This window comes from Meriones unguiculatus, chromosome 3 (genome assembly GCF_030254825.1).
Source record: "Meriones unguiculatus strain TT.TT164.6M chromosome 3, Bangor_MerUng_6.1, whole genome shotgun sequence".
NCBI lineage: Eukaryota > Metazoa > Chordata > Mammalia > Rodentia > Muridae > Meriones > Meriones unguiculatus.
The window spans coordinates 129163800-129181946 of NC_083351.1; the positions used below are offsets into that span (position 1 = coordinate 129163800).

Here is an 18147-nt window from a genome sequence, read left to right on the forward strand (position 1 = left end):
GAACCCAGTGCTCTTAACTGATGAACTCTCCAACTTGTGACTGTAAATTTTATTCAGCGAAGTTTGGGTCCTTTAGTTTTGTGGGTTGTTTGTAAACAGGGTCTCATTATGTACAGGCTGCTCTAGACCTGCCACCATCCCCCAGTCTCATTCTCTCAAGTGTTGGGATTACCGGAGGAAGCCAACACTCTAGCATAAGAGTTTGCATTTTTCGATTCACCTTGATTATATAATGCAATTTTTCCTGGCCTTCAGATTCTTAATTAGAAAGTAACTAGAGGATTTTTTTTTTAACCATTTTTTTTGAGAATGTAAGATGTGATAGGCACTATACAAGCACCGAGGACACGGATCGCGTGACTTTGGTTCTGTGCATTTAGAGTAAAATGACGCGATGGAAAATCTGAAGTCACAAAAGCCGGTTGGAGAAAAGTCACTGTGGTTAATTACCCTTAAAAGATCCCATTACTATTCATACTTTTAGTATTTTCTACTAGCCAACAACAAAAACTTTAAAAAAATAAGACCGGAAGGGTAGAGGTATTCAAGATCTACTGTGTCAAACAGAAAAACCCACAAACCCCCAGCGTTAGATTTCTGTGGCTATAGGCAAGAATTAGCTTTCGTGGAATGAAAAGCGGCTTGCCCTCTTCAGTACTGATTAAAACCCGGAGGAACACTTAACCCTTGTAAGGGGGCGCTCAAGGTGAACTAAAACAGAGTGCTGCAGTTTCCTCGGTTAGGGCGCCGGACATTTAAGGCACTTCAAATGTAGGCTAGCCAAGATAAATCCGAGCTAAAACAAGCCCCAGGGTTAACATTCCAAACTATTACGCGCCTCAGCCTCCGGCCGGCACAGTACGTCTCGGAACTTGGATGAACCTCGTCGCTCGCAAACTTCGTTTCTGACAGCGGCATTACAGTCGTTTTATTTTAGTCAGTTTCCATCAGAGCCGCGCCAACCGCCGCGATCCTCTTTCCAGACTTTCCAATCGGTCCTCTTCCAGCCGGGTGCGGCAGCTGCCTTCTCCCTGCGCCCCTGGAGAGAGCCGTATCCCATTGGCTCAGCGCGGGGCATTCTTGGCTTCCTATTGGTCAAGAGAAGGAGGCGGGACAGAGGTGTGGCCTTACGTCACTCCGGCCCCTCGCAGCACAGGACTGTGGGAGAAAGGGAGGGAGGACCCGGGAGAAACTAAACACCCGGAACGACCTTTGCGGTCCGGGGCCGTGGTAGCCCGGAGCCTATGTCTCCGCCCACCGGCAGGACTGGCTCCGCCCCCACTCCGCCAGCTAGGCCGTCAGGTGATCGTAGGCCGGCGTGGTCACGTGGACCGGGCGGGCGCGCCCGAGCTGGCCATGGCGGCCGTGGTGTCCGGTGTGGTGAGGCGGGTGGAAGAGCTCGGGGACCTGGCTCAGGCCCACATACAGCACCTTAGCGAAGCCGCGGGGGAAGACGGTGAGGGAGCGCCGCAGTTGGAGGCGGGCGGACGGGGGTGAGGCCCTTGGGGCCGCCGCACTCGGTGGCCGGAAAGCGCGGCCTGCGGTCCGAGGCGGGGTCCTTGGGCCTGGCCCACTGGGGGCTGGCGCTGCTGAGCACCACGGTCCCCATTGGGCAATCATTTGCCCTCTCCTCAGAAGTCATATTGCCAGTGCAGCGTTTTTTACATTCCTGGAAAAAACATACCGTTTGTTAACATTCAGCCAGATGTGTGGTGTCGAATCTGCGAGAAGGGTAGACTTCGAGTAAATGGACCTTTTCCTGAATATTTACACTGTCCACAAAGGAATGATAATTTTTTTCCCCCGCATCCAGTAAATACAAGGCGGGCATGACAGTTCACTTTCTCTGTACTGCCTTGTAATTTCCACTTTGTGTTCAAGTGCAAATAGTATTTTGCACAGTTATGATGTAATTTAAATGTGTTCCCCCCATCTTAGTTCTCGAAAAGCCATGTATATACTGAGAAATGTCTGAGCTGTTTCTTTAGGAGAAGGGAAATGGATTAGGATATACATCGTTCTTTTGACATCAGAATCCGTTTGCTTTTTATAATTTCTCAGTTGTCAGTTGGTTCAGCAGTACTGTTTTCGAATGTTGAGCCTTTATCATACATGAGCTATAAAATTCTTGTGACTGGACTCATGAGAAAATTGGAGTGAAACATTTTCCCAGGTGGTTGAATAGTTGGTATATTTACAGAATTGGCTCTACATTTAAATGACCCACTTTAAATGAAAAGCATGACCCACACATCACACTGAGCCTGTGTCTTTTGGTTTGTGGCAAGTAAAACATATAGAGTTCAGTAGTCTCTCTTACTTTGTCTGTGTCCACGTGTCAGCCCACAGAGAATTTGAGTAGGTCTATTCACTTACTGCCAAACCTAACCGTGATTCATATTTTCTTTTTGGAAGAAATCTGTGATCCGATGTAGGAAGCCTGAAAAGAAATTTTAGTGTTACATGGCCTTGTTTGGAGGCTTGATACATCCAAAGATTTACTAAAATCACAGCAGTAGCCATCCATTTTATGGGCACTGGTCAGCACTGGAGTTAATCATACTGACAGGGCTTATTTAAGTTTAATTAAAACGATTATATGTATTTGAATTAAAGTTGGTTCTTTTTCATACAAGCAAACCAATACACATTGGAAATTTGTCCTTTAGCTCAATAGTTATATATTTTAATTAAGTTGTCAGTACTGAGAGTTTCTATTTCATTCAAACTAAATTATACTAATCTTCATTCCACTTAAAAACTTTGTATTTATTGCCTTTTTGTTGTTGTTGTTCATCTATTTCTGGTTCTTAACAGTATGATACTGTCCTACATGAAATTATACTGTAAGGACTTTTTCCAGAGATTGAGTCACTTCTATCCTTTTCTTTGCCAGTTTACTTTGAGTAAAGGGAAGTATTTTTCTTTAATTCTTTATTAATTACACTTTATTCACTTTGTATCCCCCTGTGGTTCCCTCCCTCCTCCCATTCCAATCCCTCCCTTCCTCCACCCTCTGCATGCATGCCCTTCCCCAAGTCCACTGATAATGGAGGTCTTCTTTTCATTCCTTCTGATCCTAGTCAATTGGGTCTCAACAGGAGTGGCTGCATTGTCTTCTTCTTTGGCCTGGTAATGCTGCTCCCCCCTCAGAGGGAGGTAATTAAAGAGCAGGCCAATCAGTTCATGTCAGAGGCAGTCCCTGTTCCTATTACAATGGAACCCACTTGGATACTGAACTGCCATGGGCTACATCTATGCAGAGGTCTTAGGTTATCTCCATGCATGGTCCTTGGTTGGAGTATCAGTCTCAGGAAAGACCCCTGTGCTCAGATTTTTTGGTTCTGTTGCTTTCCTTGTGGAGTTCCTATCCTCTCCAGATCTTACTGTTTCCCACTTCTTTCATAAGAAGGGGAAGTATTTTTTAGGACCAGAATGATATTTGTACCACCACCATACCTATCCCGCAACAGTAATTCTAACATCTTTCTTCATTAGTAGCATTTACAATAATTTTGGGAATTAAGGGACAAACATAAACAGCTTCTAAAGCATGTGGGGAATGCCATGTTCCACACTGTTTTGGTTCTTAGTAGACTCTTGTTTTCTGGCTCCTATGGTTGACACTTCTAGACTAAGGGGTGATGGGAAGACTGCTAACTAGAGAACCTTCTGTCCGGGTGAGTAGTAATCTGAACAGCAATAGAAAAGCTTCTAAAGCTACAGCTTAGTGTGTGTGTGGGGGGGAACTAAAGATCATTTTTTGACTGCCAGCTGACAATCCTGATGGTATTTTTATCCCAACACTGAACATACCATCTCTTTATGTAACTGCAGAGGCTGGATCAGATTAGGCCACACTAGCTACTACATCGTCTGTCCATTGGTGAATAATTAGGAAAGGTTCTGTATTTCAGAGAAGATGCTTAGAGACTTCAGTGTCTTGTACTATGGTATGCGTGTATACTGTATGAGGTGAACCTGAAGGTGGACAGTATCTTTGGGGCCCTCAGAATCTGAAATCAGAAGAAAAATGGTGATAAGATGGTGAAGGTTGGAAAGCTGGGTAAATTGTGATAAGAAAGCTTGTAGGAAGTATTGGGGGTTTGTTGTTTTCTGTAGGTTTTGAAAGGAGGTAATTCATTCCATTTCGAAGTTTTAAAGAAAAAAGATAACCCTTTAAATTGTTATTATAGTTATAGCATGCACGCATGATAAGATTAGAATTGTTTATAGTCTGATAGTTTATGAATATTTGATCTGGCCAGTTATTCTTTTAGGAAACTTTTGCAGTTACATTTATGAAATTGCATGCATTTAGTGGAAGCTCTTTCTGAAAACTTGTCTATTTTGTATTATTCCAATAAAAGATACAAATTTATTAAATATTTTGGGTATATAGTAAATATTGGGTATATCAACATTGTAAAAGAAATATTGTAAAAGAATGGGCTGAGAGCTACATTGGTGGCTTAGTAGGTCAAGCACTTGCTGTGCAAGCATGATGAACTGCCATAAGTGCCGAGTGGCCATATGGTCCACACGTAATCCTAGTGCTCCCAGATCCAGTTGACTGTCTTGAGTAGCACAGTCACAAGCTCTGCATTCATGTGGGTAACCCTGTCTCCATAGACACGGTAAGGAACGCTTGAGGAAGACACCTTGATGTCAGTCTTTACCCTTCACATGCACGCCCACACCTGTGCCCACAAATGTATAGACATGCATATCAATAAAGAAGTGAGCTGAATACTTCATTCCTCAATAAAGTCTCTTAAAAAAGAATGTAGACCCAATTTAAGAAATAGCAGTGAATCTAAAAAGCTTGCACTCCTTTGCTTTTGAAAATAAATTTACTTGATTGTGATCGGGTTTTATGTATGAAATGCTTAATGTTTTAGGTAAGATATTATTATCTTGCCATGATTTGATTACATCATTTCTGTTACATAATTTTTTGTTTAAATGTTTGAATTTATATGAAATAATCATGTTTTTATTACTTACAGATCACTTTTTAATTCGGGCCTCTGCAGCTCTAGAAAAATTGAAACTTTCATGTGTTGAAGAGAAGGAATGTTCAAATCCATCAAATCTTTTGGAACTCTACACACAGGTAGTAAAACAAGTGGTTTTGTTGGGGGCATGTGCACGTACACATGTGCGCATGTGTATGTGGGTGCTTCTGCTCATGTGTATGTTCATGTGCAGGCCAGAGGCTGATGTTTCGTCAGTCATTCTTTTGATTATGTATCACTGATTGTGCTTGTAGTGTTTCATGTGTTTTACATATGCAATTTATTCTCAAAGGAGGGAAATTTGAAAAGCATGAGATGTCCTTGGTTCATTTGGTGAACAGTAGAAAAACTAACACTACAGCCCAGTTTCCTTAGTATTAATCCAGTAGGTTAATTAAGTAAAAGAACTAAGGACTTTGAAGGTCTGGTAGGCTATGGGGACTCAGGGTTGGAATTGCATATGTTGATAGCATGCTTCTTTTATATGGTGGAAGGATGTGTGCGCTCAAATAGTGGCTGTATATTTGGGAAACCAAATCCCCCAAAGATTCAATATTGAAAAGTGGAAATAGACTAATACTTCAGGCATTTATAAAATTTTTAGGTGTTATACAAATATAATAATTTCATAATTGATTACATTTTAATAATAATAACATGTTAATTGAAACATGATTCTTCACTTCTTGAAACAGTGTCATCACTAATCTTGTTTATGTCTGAACATTTTGCTTACTTTCAAATTTAGATACTGTGCTGACATGGTTGAATGTCTAATAAAGCCTCTGTATACGAATGGCCAAACTTCCTTCCTTATTCTTCGAAGCTCTGCCACTCACAGATGCCTTTTTTTTCTCTTCTTAAGGCCATATTGGACATGACATATTTTGAGGAGAATAAGCTAGTGGATGAGGATTTTCCTGAAGACTCTTCTCCCCAGAAAGTAAAAGAGCTGCTCACTTTTCTATCAGAACCAGAAATTTTAGTTAAAGAAAACAGTATGCATCCCAAAGTAAGTTCCTCATACACAAATGATTGTAGAACATTGTCACATTGCCCTGCTGCTGTCCTGTTCTTTAGACTGTATTTTTGTTGCTAATGAATGTATCTTCAAGTTAAGATTAAAAGAAGAGGTTTGCCAGAAATGATGTTTCGTGCTTTAATCCTGTCACTTGAGAGGCAGGGGATCTCTGTAAATTCGAGGCCTGTCTGATCTACATCATGAGTTCCAGGCCAGTCAAGACTAATTAGAAAGATCTGGTCTTAAACAGAGAGAGGGTAGTAGTAGAGGAGGAACTTAACACTCTGGGTTGTGATCAGAAAAGTGTATTTTATTAACTACTTTTAGAATATTTACGTAATAGAATTTTAATTGCATTGCAATTAAATTAAATTTTCTAACGCAGATATTCCCTTGTCACTTTTACTTTTACTTTTATAGGTCTGTTTCTTGTCAGTCATATAATGTGATTGCTACATTTGTTTGTTTGGTTTTTTTTTTTTGCCTTTATTCATTCATTCATATATTTATTTTTTTTAAGTTTTTGAGACAGAGTTTCATTGTGTAATGCTGGCTGGCCTTGAATTCTGTACACCAGGCAGAAATCCACCCGCCTCCACCTCCTAAGTACTAGGATTAAAATTATGTCCTGCCATACCCAGTCCTTACTGTCTGTTTAAAACCCTGATTCTGGTGAGCATTTGCTACCCTTCTTACTAGCACTGCTCACCTGTACCCTACATGCTCTTTTCACCTTCATCTTAAGAAGCATTCCTTTGGTCTTTGTCAGAAACCCTCCTCTTTTTCATTTTAGAGACAGGTGTTGCCCAAGAATGTCTTTTATCTTTTGATAGTTTTTTTTTTAACTGCCTTCTGTAGTTGGGCTTATATATCTAGTCCTAGTTATTTTTGTAAAAGATCTATCTATTATGTATGCAGTGACTGCCTACATGTATTCCTGCACGCTAGAAGAGGGCACCAGATCTCATTATAGATGGTTATGAGCCATTGTGTGGTTGCTGGGAACTGAACTTAAGACTGCTGGAAGGGTAGCCAGTGCCCTTTGCCTCTGAGTGATCTGTCCAGCCCTATTTCTTTTAAATATTTTTTTAACGTTTATTTGTGGGTGCATATGTGTGCTACAGTACACGTGTGGAGGTCAGAGAACAACTTGCAGGAGTCAGTTTTTTTCTTCCATCATATGGGTTCTAGAATTGAATTCAGGCCTTAAGGCTTGGCAGCAAGTACCATTATCTGCCGAGCCATTTCTCTAGCCCTGCTGAATACTACTTCAAGTAAATTGTTTCTTGTCTTTAAGTGTCTGCTGAATGTCTACCTAAATACCTTCTTGCTTCTATGTATTCATCAGGATTGGCTAGCTGGAGAAGTAAATTAATCCAAGATTTAAAGATACCACTGCAAACATTTTGATTTATTAAGTTAGTCATTAAAGTTAGGTATTTATTAAAGTTAGTCTTTGTATGTAACTTTTCATTATTATAACATAATTCTTATTCTAGTCTTTAGTTTCTATTTTTTTCTAGAAAAAATGTTTTTCTAAAAGGGAATCTTTAAAATAATGAGATAATGAATTTTTCAAATAATAGTCGGGGAATTTGCTACTATAATATTTCAAGTTATTTTATGAAACTATTTGTAAATTGTAGTTATTTTGCTGTATGTCTACTGGCAGGTTACAGTATTTCTATTTAATTCAAATATAAGTATTTTTTCTGTAACCTAACCTGTACACGTTCTGTGAACTGAGTGTTTTTAGTTGTTTAGTTTTCCTTAAAAGTTTGATTTTTATACACATATGGCTTTTCTTTGTTGCTATGCCTTTTATGTTTTCTTTTAGCTGTGTGATTTGCTTGGCGATGAGCTACTGGAATGCCTCTCTTGGAGACGAGGGGCCCTGTTGTATATGTATTGCCATTCTCTCACTAAGAGAAGGGAGTGGCTCCTGAAAAAATCTAATCTCCTTCGAAAGGTAAAAAAGATGTTTCATTTATTATTTTGATTGCTGACGCTTACAGGATTTAAACCATTTTATAATGACACTAGTGAGATCAGAAGTGCTGGGCTAGTAGACCATAGTTAGGTTCACAGGCTGTGCTCTTGGAGTTGCTATGAAAACTAAGATGACATATGAAAGAATGTCATCCTTTGGAGAATACTACATGTGTTTAAGTTCTTGATTTTTATTTTTATTTGAATATAAGAGCTATTAATTCTAAATATTTTATTTGGTTGAAGTAGTCTTGTTGTGAGTCTCTCTTTGTATGCAAGGTACTTCTAAGGAGCCTATATGACTGTGTTATTAAAACAGTATGACCTCTGATTTATCTCTATTCTAACAATTATTATTCCAAAGATATTAATTTTAGTAAGATGTCACTAAGAATTCCAGCTCCGTCTAAATGTACCCATAGTTTACAGAGGCTTGGAAACTGGAGGCCATACTTCCAGGTAGAAATATTAAAACGTCTTTGAATCATAAAAAAGGCTGATAATATAGCTCCCTATTAGAGCACTGTCTAGCACGCATGATGGATGCCCTAAGTTCAGTTCCCAGGACTGCAAAACAAACAAGACTCCATATAAATACATAGTAAAGTCTTTTTGAACTCAACTTTACAACATTTATCCTTTGATAACATTTTTGAACAAATATTACTGCAGCGTGTGTTTGTGGTTGATAGTTTCTCCTTGTTCCACATTCTTATTATTTGGGGGATTTACTTATATTAAGACAGTCTTAGAATGGTGAGTCCTTTGCCATTGGAATGTAATAATAATAATTATATGTACCTATTTATCAGTCCATTTAATCTTGAGTCAAGAATGAGAAAAAAGTACTTGTCTTACAAGTTCTTTGTATAATGTTTTAATTTATTTTGCTTCTTTACTTAGTACCTTATTGATGGGATCAGTTACTTGCTGCAGATGCTAAATTATCGATGCCCTATCCAGTTAAATGAAGGTGTTTCTTTCCAAGACCTAGACACAGCTAAATTGCTGAGTACAGGTAATGTGGTTTCCTTCCTTCCTTCCTTCCTTCCTTCCTTCCTTCCTTCCTTCCTTCCTTCCCTCCCTCCCTCCCTCCCTCCCTCCCTCCCTCCCTCCCTCCCTCCCTCCCTTCCTCCCTCCTTCCTTCCTTCCTTCCTTCCCTCCCTTTTTTTGAGACAGGGCTTGGTTTCTCTGTGTAACATAGCCCTGGCTGTCCTGGACTCACTCTGTATATTAAGCTGGCCTCGAACTCACAGAGATCCTGCCTTTGCCTTTCTGATTGCTGGGATTACAGACATGTACTACCACGGCTGGCAAGTAATGTGGTTTCTTGTTAAAGATTCTAAATAATTGGAGGTTTTTTTTTTCTTTTCTTTAAATTTAGATAGTAAATTTCATACTAAACTTTAAATGAATCCAAGTACTAAAATATTTTAAGGTATGAGGTAATGTAGAAAAACACTTAAAAAATACTTAGTTTTGGCTAGATGTGCTGGCACATATCTTTTAATCCCAACACTCAAGAGGCAGGTGGATCTATGAGTTTGAGGTGAGCATGGTCTGCATAGTGATGTATTATTTACATATAAACTTTTATTCACGATACTGTGCATGGGTGAATGGGTGTGCTGAAGATAATTTGGGAGAGTTAGTATATCATGGTTTTTTTTGTTTTGTTTATTTTTGTTTGACCAGAACTAGATTTAGCTATTAATATCATACTGGAAGTAAGTTTTAAAGAAGATAGACATTTAGGGCTCTTTATGTGCTAATTATACTTGCTAAGTAGAAATGGTTTTACACATATAAAACATCATGTAGTGTGGTCTCACATTTTCATGAATACAAATCCCGGACTGTTTGTTCTTCAGTAATTACTTTGTATTGATACAGTGCTTCAGTGAGTCAGCCATCCTGCTGAACCTTCATTTCCACTATTTTAAGGAAGAATTTCAAGGTGACAGCATATAAGGACAAATTTTGGGACTTTGATACATTTAAAACAGTAGAACTGCAATCTGTTGAGTTCTATTGGGTTGTTTTAGGTGAGTGTCTTAGTCACTGTTCTATTGCAGTGAAGAGACACCATGACCAAGGCATCTCTTAGGAAAGAAAGCATTTAATTGGGAGCTTGCTTACAGTTTCAGAGGTGTAGTCCATTCTCATAATGGTGGGAGCAGGTAGGCATGGTTCTGGAAAAGTGGCTAAGACCTACACCATTATCCACAGGAAGCAGTCAGAGAAAGAGGGAGGGAGGCAGAGAGGCAGACTGACTGACTGACTTACTCTGGGCTTCAAGGAAATTTGAAAGTCCACCCCTCAGTGACACACCTCCTAACACCAGACTATACCGTTAATCCTTGTAAATAATGCAACACCCTGGTGACTAAGCATTCAAATATAAGCCTATGGGGGCTCTTTTTATTTAAATCAACATAGTGGAGTTGACATCATCATTTATTTGAGGTAAATTTCCTTATCTTACACAAGTACTTATACATCAGAATAAATATGTACTTGTGTGTGACCCTAAGAAGTTGAATGATCATATATTTTAATACCATTTTTTGTTTTAATTATTTACTTTTTAATCTTCTGGGTCTTTGAAATAAGGTTTTACTGTGTAGCCTAGGTTAGCGTGGAACTTCTATATAGTACAGGAGGCTGGTCTGCAATAGTAATCCTGCACACCTCCAGGGTTATTGTGATTACAAGTGTTCCTACTACTCCTGGCCCACCTAGATCTCTTATTCTGATTTATCTTTCTAACAAATTAACATGCTTTGATCATAAATATTTAATTATACAATTGCTAGGAATAAAGTTAAAGGAATATTCACCTAATGGAAATTGTCCTGTATATTTTTTCCCTAGTGATATAAAGCATATTGGATATCATTTATCCATCTGTGATAATTTAGAATTCTGTAGTCTAGTAAACACATGAAATTATCTGTAGACTCATACCTAGAACATGTCATAACGAGTCAGTCATATCAATTATCCTAGAGCATCCTTTAAAATAAACTTTGTGTTCATGGTGTGATTCAAAGAATTTATGAGAATTCTGTAGTTGTACATAGAATTAAGGTATAATCTAGAAGGTACACACTAAAGAGGGATAGAAATGTTAACCCCACCCAAGTGGTTAAAAAACAAAAACAAAGAAACCCTCTGCTTAAACCTCTGTTTTGTCTTGAGGCTGATCTTCCTTTCTAGTAAAAGACAGAAGTGCTAAGTTACGAGTGTGCTAGTGATAGTAGGCTTCTCCAAGTATTGGTAAATGGTATGAAAAAAGTTTATTGGCAAAGATTTTGTTAGTTTTACAATAACTTGAGGTTTTTTTTTTAAAATAAAGTTAATTCTAATTTCAAAATAAATGACCTTCCCAGGAATATTTAGTGATATTCATGTGCTGGCCATGATGTACAGTGGAGAAATGTGCTACTGGGGATTAAAGCATTGCACAGACCAGCAGTCAGAAAATTACGAAGTTGACACTGATGTGTTTGGAGCAAGCGGTACCACACACAAAGAACCCTTGGATTTCCGAGAAGTAGGAGAAAAAATTTTGAAGAAGTATGTGTCAGTGTGTGAAGGACCTCTGAAGGAGCAGGAGTGGAATACAACGAATGCAAAGCAGATATTAAGCTTCTTCCAGCAGCGCTGTAGCTAGGTGTTCATTTAGTCTTCACAACTCCAAAGAAGATCGCTGAGATGAAAAAGAAGTCTTCAGAAAAGGAGATGCACCACACTGATCTGGAGAGTTATTACACTATGTAAAGATGCCCGAGTGGCTACCCTTCTCTAGTGCTGTCACCTTACATTGTATAGTCTTAAATCTGTGAAGAAAGTATTCTCTAACTTCTAAAATGGCATATATGTTATTCTAACTGAACTTGAATTACATACAGCCCTGCCACTGGTAAGGAGGAACCCAATGTAGATTGACAGTTTTCTAATATTTTAGGTTATATTTTCATTGTGGTAAAATATATGTAACACACAATCTCCTTATTTTGAAGTGTGCATATTTCAAAGGTAAAAATCAGTTTTTCTCCTTGTTTCAGATATATACTGTGGATATAAATGTAGGCCATTAAATGATTATGACTAATATTTAAATTTTATTTCCAGTTAAGCTAAACATCAAAAGATTTAAAAAATGAATATTTATTTTGCCATGTTATTACTAGTAATACTTAAATTATTTACTTATCTATTTTATAAATTATTTTCTTGTTTTGTTTAAGACAAAAAATGCATGGTTTCTCCAAAAATGAAGATAAAAATCAGTGTAGGTGAGTATCATTAGTTCAGGTGCTTTTAGGGCACATCTTTGCGTATAATGAACTTTACGTTTTGCCTTTAGCAGGATTGAAATGCTGAAGGCAAAAGAACCTAGTTTGCTGTCTTGCTGTCTGTTTTTCTGCCTACCTCAACCTTGCAGTGGTCTGTATGATGCCTTCTGATGCAGTAGGCTCTGTAGCCGCGACATCTTCACACTCCAGTACTTCCTGTGACTAAATATCAGCCATGCTCGGCTTCTCTTTCTAAAATTGTAAATTTCAGTAACTGATGACAATTCTCACCTTCCCAGCTTTTAAATTTTTCTTATTTTATTGCTTTATTTTTCTGTTTTTGTTTTTGTTTTTTTCCTATTACTTTCAACCTTTTCAGGGGCTTTTCTTGACAGTCGTCCTAACTCCTGAACAGTGAAGCCTCTTTTATGCTTTTCTGCATTGTTTTCTCTTCCACACTATCTGTTAGTGTCATACTTGGCAGGCTCTCTACACTGTATTAATCTTGGCAGCCATTCATTCTTAGGAGGCTAAGTTCTATGAAAGGCAGGCAGTTCTTTAAAGCATATTACTACACATGCGAAATCACTTAGAAGAACCGTAACTACAAGGTACTACGGTGCCTCTCCTTTGCCACTGTGGTAGAAACAAATTTCATATCTCCTTTACATTGTTCTTTCACAGAATGTTTAGGTTATGAGGGAGTCAACTCATATTTACTCATTTTTCTGTTTTAAAGGGAAAGCAGCTCTACTTTCTGTTGAAGACTAATTTTTATTATTTCCTTTGTTTCTCTTAGAGTTCATGAGAGTTCTGTTTTCTTCCATTTTTTTTTTTCTCTCTCTTTTTCTTTTTCCTCCAAATACTCATTGTAAGCAGTATTTTTCACAGCCATGGTGGCTTGTGCCACCTGTAGTATCAGGCTGATTTCCATGCTAGGAACTGAAAACCCGGTCTCCTTGTTCTCTGAGCTTTATTTTTAGCTGCCTGTTAAATGTCTTCATTTTCATTTTAAGTTCAGTATGGACAAACAACAAATTTTCATATTTTATGGAAAAAATCTCTGCTTTATTTCCCCCCAGTTATGTCTATTTTTCCAAGTAGGGAAACAAAAGGCTTCCCATCCCATCTTCATTTCTATACACAATCTGATTTGTGTTCTAGAACAATCTTTTTCAAACATCAAAATCCCTGGCCCCTTTTTGATAAATAAAATTCTGAATAAACATTGGAAGTCAGGGGAGAGTCTGCCATCCCTGCTACAGCCCCTGCCCTATCTTTATACAACCAAGATTTTTATGTAACCTAGCATTTTAGCAAGTTTTATTATAACACCTAAGCTTTCTAAAATTAAATAATCTTTTAATGTGAATTTTAGAAGCACAGATTTCTTCAGTGGATCATAATTAATCAAGTGCTTCCAGTACCTTTCCCAAATGCACTTATGTTATACAACCTTAATACCTTAATGGCCAGATTATCCTTTACTTGTATGATATACCTTTAGTAATACTGTATCCAAAGGCCCTTTTCTGCCCTTTCCAGTAGAAATTAGATGCTCTTTTATTTTCTCTATTTTGCTTTCCCATATTACCACAGTACAATGTGTTCCAATTATTTTCCTTGCTGCTGAATGAACTCCATATCTTACAATTTTATCTTTACATGTACTGCTCATTGCATGGTGGGTAATAATGTTTTTGAATTAATGAGGCATGATTTAAAATGCCGAATTTTGCACAAAAGGGTTGCTGCTATTGCTTTCCAAACTGCCATGCCCTCTATACCAGTGGTTAATACAGCAAAGGGAAATATATATATATATATATATATATATATATATATTCCTCGGAGGAGTAAAGTGTTACTTGGACTAAACCTGAGAAAATAAGACTGTCTTCAGAAGCTGAGAGCTTCCATTTTTGCCTTTATGACCTTTGTGGGCTCACTGGTTGGTACAGTTATGAGGGTATTCCTGGGTGCTTTTTGTACAAATAATTCCCCCCTCTTCCAACAATTGGAGAACAATTTGTAGACCATAATAGTTGTAGTACTTTCTACTTGGTGTTATTAAAGAACAATGCATTTTTTTGTGTTCATTTAATCTTGATGAGTAAATTGTTTTATTTAGAATGAGGTAATCTCAAAATACCAAATACTACACATAACGACAATAACTAAACCTATAATAGACTCTTTCAGCAATTACTGTGTGTCTGTTACATGCCATATTTTATCTAGGCACTGAGGATAGAGGTTGTGAACACCCTCCTATTAAGGCGCTTTTAGTGGAGGAAGAAGATCCAGAATGCCAATACACTATAAAGCATTAAGCAGGGGTAAGGGGCTAATGTGACTTGGAGATGGGTGCTGTTTTATTTAGAATGGTTAGAAAGGCCCAGCTAAATACCTGTTTTCAATTTCCAGGCTGCTGTTTAGATGCCTTGTATCTTCAGTACTCTGAAAGATTTTCTTAATGGAAGTCACTATTTAAAACCTTCTCATTTTTATTTCGTTTGATGGATTTCTCATCAGTGGCGTTTCTAATGCATACTGCCTAAAGGCCTTGGGCTTTTTATTCATTTCAAGTGGTTTTCTCTCTACATTCCAGATCCCTTTTCTGTCTTCTATACGGTTACTACATCTGCCCACAGAAGCCAAAACTCTGTAGTTTCTTTAGTATCACTTCCTGATATATTTTAAACACAATATGAAGTAACATAGTATGAAAATATTACATTAAGAGGTACTTAAATATAGACACAATTAGTGTATACATTATATATTCATGCTGCTGTTTAGTAGTTTTTGTTTTCCTCCTAGTGAAAATCAATTTATCTTGTTTGAATTCTCTCGTTTATTAAATGTAAAATGTTACAGGATATTCCACAACCCTTAATTGTTTATCATTCTTTACTCAGTATGAATTTTCTGATATGGAGCGGGCTGGGCTTTAAGACTTGATTTAAATCGAGTCTGTCTCTTGCTATATTTATAAGCTTTCTGGTTACTGTGCATTATTTGATGCTAAAGCACATATATTACATTCCCTTATCCTTTACTTACAGTGAGTTGAGTGAGGTGAGAGTCATGACTAAAAGGCCATCATACAATTACATTCCTAGCTTTACAGTCTTGTGTTCAGTATTCTGATGGTCAGTAACGTATGAACTGTGTGAAGGCATTCTCAGTTGTTTTCATGACATTTCAAAATCCCACCACTACTAACATGGTCTACTATTAGATTGCTTGTCTCCTTGGTCCATCTTTCCAGGGCCCTTTTTGTAATATCATGAGAATACTTCATCTTCCACAGAATCCAGGATTCCATAGTTCTCTAGAATTACTTACCCTGAATTATTTTAATATAAAATGAAATATATTATGGAAGTATTATCAATATAAGCTTAATGTAGCCAGAATTGAAAGTATTCATTATGTACTTATGCTGGTGTTCAGTAGTTTTGTTTTTGCAACTTTTAATGATATTTTTCAACTACAGTGTTTTGGAACATATGGTTAATAAAATCACATTCCTGTACTTGTTTTTTGTTTTCTTTTATATTTTATTCTTGCATCAGAATAAAATCATTTTCTTCTCAGTTTGCTGAATACTTTTCTTCTGGTCCTAATAAAGTTCAGAAAGGGTAACATAATGATTCAGGTTCTGAGTTTTGGATCTAGAAGTCTTGAGTTAAACTGCAACCCTGCCATTTCCTAACTGTAACTCTATGTGAATTACTAAGTCTTTCTGTCTTTTAATATTCCATTTATTTTATTATGTTTAAGTACACGTAAATTGTGTGTGTGTGTGGCCCACAGAGGCTTGAGATTCCATGGAAGCTGGAGTTACAGATGGTTGTAAGTCACCTGATGTGGGTGTTGGGACTTCAACTTCTATTCTCTGCAAGAGTGGGAGGAGCTCTTCAACACTGCACTGTATCTTACTTTTAATAAATATTTCCGTAACGAAGCTCAAATTTTCCTCATTCAATATAGATAATTCACATTTCCTTGTAATATAAAAGCAGTGGCTGGTGTTTCATTTCTTCATACTTAACTGACTTAATTTATCATGCCACGGCTTAGGAAGGAGAAAGACCATATAAGTAATTACTTCAGAAGTCTTTGCCTCTTGTTTTGATAACCTGAGCCTATGGTTGACCTATTCACTATTAGCAATGGCATGTGGAATAATAATCATTTTAAATTTAGGTTCTCATAGAGCCTCAGTTGCCCAGCATCAAGCTTTTTTGAATTTTCATTACTTGTCATTTAGATCCTCAGGCACTACTTTGTGAAAAGTATTTAGGGTCTCCTACTGAGCAGTAAGAACTGCTACATGCTATCATATATTGCTATGTGTCTATTTTAATATTTATATACTAGCAACTATTTCCTATAGCCTACTGTGTTTTATAAGGATGTGGACTTTGCCTTCTAATTTGAAGATTGTAAAGTGTTAATTTTTAAAGATCCTTAGGACTAGACGTAGAACATTTTGACAATTGACATTAAACCAATTGTATATAGAAGATCATAAAAGTTAAAATGTTTTCATGAAAAGAATATACCTACCTGCATGTCTTGGAATGTTAAGACATAGGTTGACAATGATTTTTATCTAAATTATATGGGTCCACCTATCATGCTTGTTCTCAAGAACAGGATTTTACACCTTTAAGTTATTTTGATTGGGATGTATTTGCCTTATTAAAGTGTAACGTGATGTTTTGGTCCTTACTAAATAATCTTAAAAGGATTTTAAATAATTTAACATGAGAAGAGAAAATTGGAAGTATGTGATGAAGTCTAGATTTGAAATGGATTTTGGGATTAGATTAAGTGAGGTAATCTACTTGAAAAAGACTGACACCTGCTACAAAACAGGTATTTATGTCTTTCCTAAAGAACTATATCCAGTGCTATATAATTTTGTTATTTAGTCTACTTCTGGTTTCTTAAATTTCTTTTAAATTAAGATTAAAGTGAGCAGAATAGACAATCACTTTTGAGAGATTAAAATTCACTAATGGCTTTTAAGAATATCACATTCTGTTTTCTCTTCCTGTCAAATTTTCTTGCATCCTGTCTTTATTTTTTTTTTAAGTTTTTTAAAAGATATTTTTATTTATCTACTTAGTTATTTATACAGCATTCTGCCTGCATGTGTGCCTACAGGCTAGAAGAGAGCACTGGATCACAGTATAGATGGATATGAGCCACCATGTGGTTGCTGGGAATTCAACTCAGGACTTTTAGAAGAACATCCAATGCTGTTAATCTCTGAGCCATCTCTCCAGCCCCCACCCTTCCTTTTATGATAGATTATGGAACAATTTTTTAGTGTGCTTACATTTTTGCAGTGGGCCTAAACTCGCCTTTTTGGTATAAAGTACCTAATGATTGGGCTTTTTTGAGGCAAAATAACATCTCTTAAAGAAGTAAATGTGAACAAAATAGGAGTGCACAAAGTTGTGGAAGCAGATACACGAACAGCCACAAAACAAAGCCAAATACATTTACCACCTCCACTGATGGGGGCATTATGTAGACAGGCTAGATAAAATTGGGTAGATTTTGAGTTTCAGATGTTACATTATTTAAGACAGGTTGAGGGCGGGGGTAGATGGAGAAATGGCTCAGCAATTAAGAGCATGTACTGTTTACCGAGGACCTGAGGAGGTGGCTTACAATTGCCAGTGATTCCAGCTTTCAGGTGTGATGCCTCTACAGCAACCTGAGCAGTCATGCACATACCCACATACATGTAATACAATAAAATCTTAAACAGTAAAAGCTAGATGTTTGCAAAGCT

The 18147-nt window shown here is 37.3% G+C and overlaps 1 protein-coding gene across 1 annotated transcript; it reads left to right on the forward strand.

The window, feature by feature from the left end:
• The first annotated feature begins 1188 nt into the window (after positions 1-1188).
• Rimoc1 (RAB7A interacting MON1-CCZ1 complex subunit 1) lies at positions 1189-15931 on the forward strand. The gene is made up of 6 exons (XM_021660130.2): positions 1189-1456; positions 5010-5116; positions 5884-6030; positions 7877-8008; positions 8932-9046; positions 11421-15931. The coding sequence occupies exons 1-6, from the start codon at positions 1357-1359 to the stop codon at positions 11702-11704; spliced, it is 885 nt and encodes a 294-aa protein (XP_021515805.1). The 5' UTR covers positions 1189-1356; the 3' UTR covers positions 11705-15931.
• The last annotated feature ends 2216 nt before the right edge of the window (positions 15932-18147 follow it).